We start from the raw sequence: 6,539 nt of genomic DNA on the forward strand, positions 1-6,539 counted from the left end.
CTGGAGGAAAGTTACGGGTTCCTTCAAAGCTTGCAGTGTTTTTAGTACACTGTGGATCTCTTTAAAGCGCACAGGGAACCTCATCCAAAGTTTTTTTTTTTTTAAGTTACAGGTACACATCCAGAAACCACAAAGAAAGCTTGTATATTTTTAATTAATATAATTTATTTATTTATTTGCATTAAATTATGTACATTAGTTCATGCAATCACCGCCAGACACCATTTGAAGGATGTAGAATATAATGGGGTCTTTGGTTGCCATGGCAATCATCAACAAAAATTACATTATATAGAATTCAAGACATAAAAGCCCTGGAACTAAATGATTAGAATTGTTTAAGCAGTTAAAGATTAAAGTGTTGACATCACTTTAATGTGATGCTTTAATGTATTGATCTTTAGAACTCATAGTTCATAGTTTTAGGATTAAAGGACTGGTTTAAAGAAAAGATTAAAGTGACACATGAAGAATAAAGACATTAAAGTTCTGAGACTAAAGGATTAGAATTGGCTTTGTTGTCTCTGTACTAAAAGTTGACCTTAGTCAGCATCAGTCAAAAAGTGATTTGGGTGAGGGACTGACAAGTGATCATACAAGACAAGCAATTGTTAGTCTGATAGTTTCTTGGGAAGCGTTTCTGTGAAGGACAATCATGGGCTTTCGCGACGCTTGCATTGTGTTTTGTTGTGAGCTTTCACAATCTTTAAAGCACATTGAGGACTCCATCAAAAATATTTGTGCAAAGGTACACATACACATGCAGAAACATGCCTAATCTTTAGGGTCACTGAGCATAAATGTGTTTGACACTTTTTAAATGTGTTTTGAATAATGTCAGAAGCCTTTTTGAGTAGATGTGGTACAGATACACAATATCTATAAAGCCACCAGTCTGACTTTACATTTAAAATGACTAATCTACTCAGTAATAATATCTGTGAGCATGAAGACAGGAAAGGTGATAGTAATCCACCAGTATTGACCTCTGGTCTAGTGGTTAAAGGATCTTGCCCAAAGAGCCCTTCGTCATTTATTGGCCTGACATGGAATTGAGATCCTATCAGGCAGGAAAATGAAGAAAGGCCCTTGAGCAAGCGATTGAACAGGTGTACCTAATAAAGTGGCAGGTGAGCGTAAATCTGTCCATTTACCAGACTTACTGTGAAAATCTGTTTTGATCATTGACCCAAATGAACCTGATGGTTACTGAAAGAAAAAAAAAAGAAAAAAATGCGCAACTCTGGGGTTGACCTTCATCGACATAACGTTTGGTAGCAATATCATACTGTAAGTATGATATTCTTGGATTTAATATGGATTTATTAGTGGAAAATTAAAAGCAAAAACATCCATCCATCCATCCATTTTCTTCCGCTTTATCCGGAGTTGGGTCGCGGGGGCAGCAGCTCAAGCAAAGCCGCCCAGACCTCCCGATCCACACACACCTCCCCCAGCTCCTCCGGTGGAACCCCAAGGCGTTCCCAAGCCAGCCGAGAGATGTAGTCCCTCCAGCGTGTCAGCAGCGGCTCGACTCCGAGCTCCTCCCGAGTGACCGAGCACCTCACCCTATCTCTAAGGGAGTGCCCAGCCACCCTGCGGAGGAAACTCATCTCGGCCACTTGTACTCGCGATCTCGTTCTTTCGGTCATGAGCCAAATGTCATGACCATAGGTGAGGGTTGGAACATAGATCAATCGGTAAATCGACAGCTTTGCCCCCCTACTCAGCTCTCTCTTCACCACGACGGTCCGATACAGCAACCGCATCACTGCAGATGCTGCACCGATCCGTCTATCGATCTCACGCTCCATCCGTCCCTTACTCGTGAACAAGACCCTGAGATACTTAAACTTCTCCACTTGAGGCAAGGACACTCCACCGACCTGAAGAGGGCAAAGCACCTTTTTCCAGTCGAGAACCATGGCCTCGGATTTGGAGGTGCTGATTTTCATCCCAGACGCTTCCCACTTGGCTGCAAACTGCCCCAGTGCATGCTGAAGGTCCTGATTTGACGAAGCCAACAGAACCACATCGTCCGCAAACAGCAGAGACGAGATTCTGTGGTTCCCAAACCAGACCCCCTCTACACTCTGGCTGCGCCTAGAAATTCTGTCCATAAAAATAATGAACAGAACCGGTGACAAAGGGCAGCCCTGGCGGAGGCCAACGTGCACTGGAAACAGGTTTGACTTACTACCAGCAATGCAAACCAAGCTCCTGCTGTGGTCGTACAAGGACCGGATAGCCCTTAGCAAAGGACCCCGGACCCCATACTCCCAGAGCACTCCCCACAGGGTGCCCCGAGGGACACAGTTGAACGCCTTCTCCAGATCCACAAAACACATGTGGACTGGTTGGGTGAACTCCCATGAACCCTCGAGCACCTGATGGAGCGTGTAGAGCTGGTCCAGTGTGCCACGACCAGGACGAAAACCACACTGCTCCTCCTGAATCCGAGGTTCGACCATCGGTGGAATTCTCCTCTCCAGTACTCTGGAATAGACCTTACCGGGGAGGCTGAGGAGTGTGATCCCCCTATAGTTGGAACACACCCTCCGGCTCCCCTTCTTAAACCGAGGGACCACCACCCTGGTCTGCCAATCCAGAGGCACTGTCCCCGATCGCCACACAATTTTGCAGAGGCGTGTCAGCCAAGACAGTCCCACAACATCCAGAGACTTAAGGTACTCAGGACGGATTTCATCCACCCCAGGAGCCTTGCCACCGCGGCGCTTTCTAACCACCTTGGTGACTTTGGCCTGGGTAATGGATGAGTCCGCCTCTGAGTCCCCAGTCTCTGCTTCCTCTTCGGAAGACGTGACGATGGGATTGAGGAGATCCTCAAAGTACTCCTTCCACCACCCGACAACATCCCCAGTCAGGGTCAACAGCTCCCCACCCGCACCGTAAACAGTGCTGGTGGAGAGCTGCTTCCGCCTCCTGAGGCGTCGGACGGGGTTTGCCAGAATCTCTTCGAGGCCAACCGATAGTCCTCCTCCATAGCCTCCCCGAACTCCTCCCAGACCCGAGTTTTTGCCTCTGCGACCGCACGGGCTGCGGCACGCTTGGCCTGCCGGTATCTGTCAGCTGCCTCTGGGGTCCCACCTACCAACAAAGATAAGTAGGACTCCTTCTTCAGCTTGACAGCATCCCTTACTTCTGGTGTCCACCAACGGGTTCGGGGATTGCCGCAACGACAGGCACCAGAGACCTTGCGACCACAGCTACGAGCGGCCGCATCGACAATGGAGGTGGAGAACATGGTCCACTCGGACTCCATGTCTCCAACCTCCCCCAGGATCTGGGAGAAGCTCTCCCGGAGGTGGGAGTTGAAGACCTCGCTGACAGAGGGTTCCGCCAAAGCAAAAACAAATATAAATAATTATTGCATATAAAACACATTTAGTTCCAGTGTGATCCTTCTGTCAATAAGTCTGTGCTTGTCCAATATTGTGTTTAACTGTGTTATTTTGTCTTTTAAGCTTCACAATAAACTACAGGAACGACTCTTCAAAGGGAAACACGATAGTGAAGAAAAGCAACACAGGTAAGGAAATGGTTCTACTGACGTTTTCACAAGGGTGTGAAGTTTTTACACCCTGCACACTAGTGTTCATGCACAATATTATAATCACACATATGTGTCGGACTGTCTGCAAATACCCTTGCTACCAATAATGCATGCAGGGTTTGCTTTGCACCTCCGATACAAAACGATATTTGGCCTTCAACGATCATATTACTCTTTTCATTTGTATATTTTGTGTCATATACTCAAGTTTTGCAGCATAATTGAATGTTAACACTATTTTGTTCATCAGTTAAGTTGTGTATCCTTGTGTTTGTGTCTACCCATGAAGGGAAAAAGACCAGACTCAACAATGCCTCGGTGGGAGGCCACCGCAAGTTACCACAATAAATGATTTTTTCTCCTGTGGGTAAGCACCAGTACCAATACACATTTTCACCTGTATGTTCACCTGCATCTCTGGAGAACTTTTTACCCCATTTTAAAGTTTTGGTGTTTTTAAGCACCGTTTCTGATTATTGCAGGGGTATTGATGCTGTCTACAGCCTTCAACCTTTCTGCCTTTTGCATTCCGTCATTCTTTTGTGTTTCAGGTTGCCAAATTTAGGACAGAGTTGCTACATGAATTCTGCACTGCAAGGCCTCCTGACGCTGAAAGCGTTTCTTGACGATATTAAAAGACAGAAGATGATTTGGCATTCACTTCCTGATGCTGATATCATCAGGTAAAACACCACCCCATGACTCTTCCTGCTGTCCACCAGCTTTCACATTTCAAAACGTTCTGCTCAATTCTTTACTCTTTTTTTGTCTAGAAACTTTGTGAAAGTTGCAGAAGTCAGCAACTTCGAAGACCAGGGCACAAAGTTTGATGCGCTTCGAAAGCTGAAGAAGGCCGTGTCTCAGTCTTACTCGCAGTTTGAAGACAACAGACAAAAAGTGAGTTATCTTTGACTCCAGTGTCATTTTATTTATTTGATACTGATGCACTTACTAGTGAGTTTTGAGCTTTGTGCATTTCTGTGTTTGTGCAGGACACTCACGAGTTCCTGACCTGCATGCTTCATCAGATAAGTTCCCTCTCACCAATTCTCGGGGCAATAGGAGACAGCATGGGTGTCCCCTATACCTGCCCTGTTGGAAATCACATGGGCTTTGAGATGCTGAACACCAGGACCTGCATTCGGTACGATTGAAATCCTCTTCATTTTGACTCAACACACTCAATCTTGGACAGTAGCCACTTGCATGATGTGTTTTCACCAAGAACTGCTTTTATTTAAACCCTCCCTTTATTCTCCAGGTGTGGTCGACAATCGTCCAGAAAGGAGGACTTCACGCAACTCTCCTTGAACACTGAACATGATGCGTCAGTCAGCGATTTGTTGCAGAATTACCTGATGGTATGTGACTTTTGGATTGGCTTTTTGACCACTCAGATTAGAATTTAAGATTCTGATTCAAAGAGTATCCAAACTTCATTGACGAGGCAGATGAACAAGAGATTTTTAAAGGGTTGTTTTGTCTGTTGTCTTTTGCAGGAGACCGAGGTGGAGTATCACTGCCAATGTGGGTTCCAGATGGCAAGAATGCAACTGTCCTTCAAATCCATGCCAAGGTCAGTACCTCAGCCTCCCCAACACTGCCCCCCCAACAAAAAACTAAACAGAAACTGAAAATGGCTTCTCAGCCTTTGGAGTTGGACTTCCAATATGTAGACCATTTGTTCAGACACTTCGTCCACATTGTCTGAGCCTTGTGTTTTACTTTGCTTCTTCTCTCTCTCTCTCTGGCAACAGTGTCCTGATCCTGCAGCTCAAACGGTTCCAGTTTGTGCCGCCCTACATGATTACGAAGGTGCACACCCCGATCGTGCTATCACCTGAACTTGTGATCAATGCAACACCCACAAGTCCTGAAATGGTAAACGTTGACTCTTTTCGGTGAATGTTGACTGGTTATGTGTATGTAACTAACTGTTGTATGGTTGTTTTTTAGAGTTCTGTACATTACTCTCTTGTGAGTGTCATCAGTCATTTTGGCAGCACGTCTGAGTCAGGTAGGTGTTTGGCACCTCTTATTCTTTACTATGAGTCAAGTCGTAGCATTTTCATATTCAGTGTATCCTCAGATGTCTAATGTCACAATGTGTCCTCTCCTCATAGGCCATTACATCTGCGACAGGTTCTGTAAGGCAAACAGTTCCGACAGAACCTCAGATTCATGGCTCACGTGCAATGACATCATGGTCAGTGAGACCACGAGTGCTGTGGTTTGCCAGGATCGGCAAAAATCATGTTACATCCTCATCTACCAAAGACAGGACACATAGGATACAATGTTTATGATACCAGATAAATGCTCAGTTACGAGCAAATTCCTGCATGAGATCAAAAGACGTAAAAGTTTGCTGATGATATATTCTCAGCTAAAATGTCTTTTGCCTCGTTAACACCTCAAAGTCTTCAAGTGAACATCTCCCAGAGCAAGACAAGCCAGCTCCATCACCTGAAGCGGAGTGGAAACCATTCTGCATTGATGATTGATTGGGAGGTGATGGTCCAGTGGTTAAGCAGTGGGCTTGACACCAGAAGATCCTTGGTTCAAACCTTCCACCTGGCCAGAAAATCACTGAAGGCCTTGGGCGAGGTCCTTAATCTGCATGGGATGTGCACGGCAGAACCGTGGCATCAGTGGGTGAATGTGTGGCATTATTGTAAAGTGCTTTGAGGTTCTGATATTGATGAAAGGTGCCATATACAGTAGTGTTCAGAATAATAGTGCTATGTGACTAAAAAGATTAATCCAGGTTTTGAGTATATTTCTCAAAACCTTTACTAATAGCCAAATTTCATAGCCTTAAGAGTGTGCATATCATGAATGTTTGGTCTTGTTGGATTTGTGAGAATCTACTGAATCTACTGGTACCTTATTTCCCATGTAACAATAAGAAATATACTCAAAATCTGGATTAATCTTTTTAGTCACAAAGCACTACTATTATTCT

At 45.0% G+C, this 6,539-nt stretch overlaps 1 protein-coding gene across 1 annotated transcript; it reads left to right on the plus strand.

Annotated features, from left to right (window-relative positions):
- Positions 1–655: 655 nt before the first annotated feature.
- Positions 656–4,773, plus strand: LOC117505382 (ubiquitin carboxyl-terminal hydrolase 37-like). Its single transcript, XM_034165026.1, has 6 exons — positions 656–748; positions 3,486–3,550; positions 3,864–3,941; positions 4,126–4,257; positions 4,348–4,471; positions 4,567–4,773. Exons 1-6 carry the CDS (start codon positions 656–658, stop codon positions 4,726–4,728), a joined length of 654 nt encoding a protein of 217 aa, XP_034020917.1. The 3' UTR covers positions 4,729–4,773.
- Positions 4,774–6,539: the final 1,766 nt, after the last annotated feature.

The sequence above is a fragment of the Thalassophryne amazonica genome, chromosome 23 (assembly GCF_902500255.1).
Source record: "Thalassophryne amazonica chromosome 23, fThaAma1.1, whole genome shotgun sequence".
Taxonomy (NCBI): Eukaryota; Metazoa; Chordata; class Actinopteri; order Batrachoidiformes; family Batrachoididae; genus Thalassophryne; species Thalassophryne amazonica.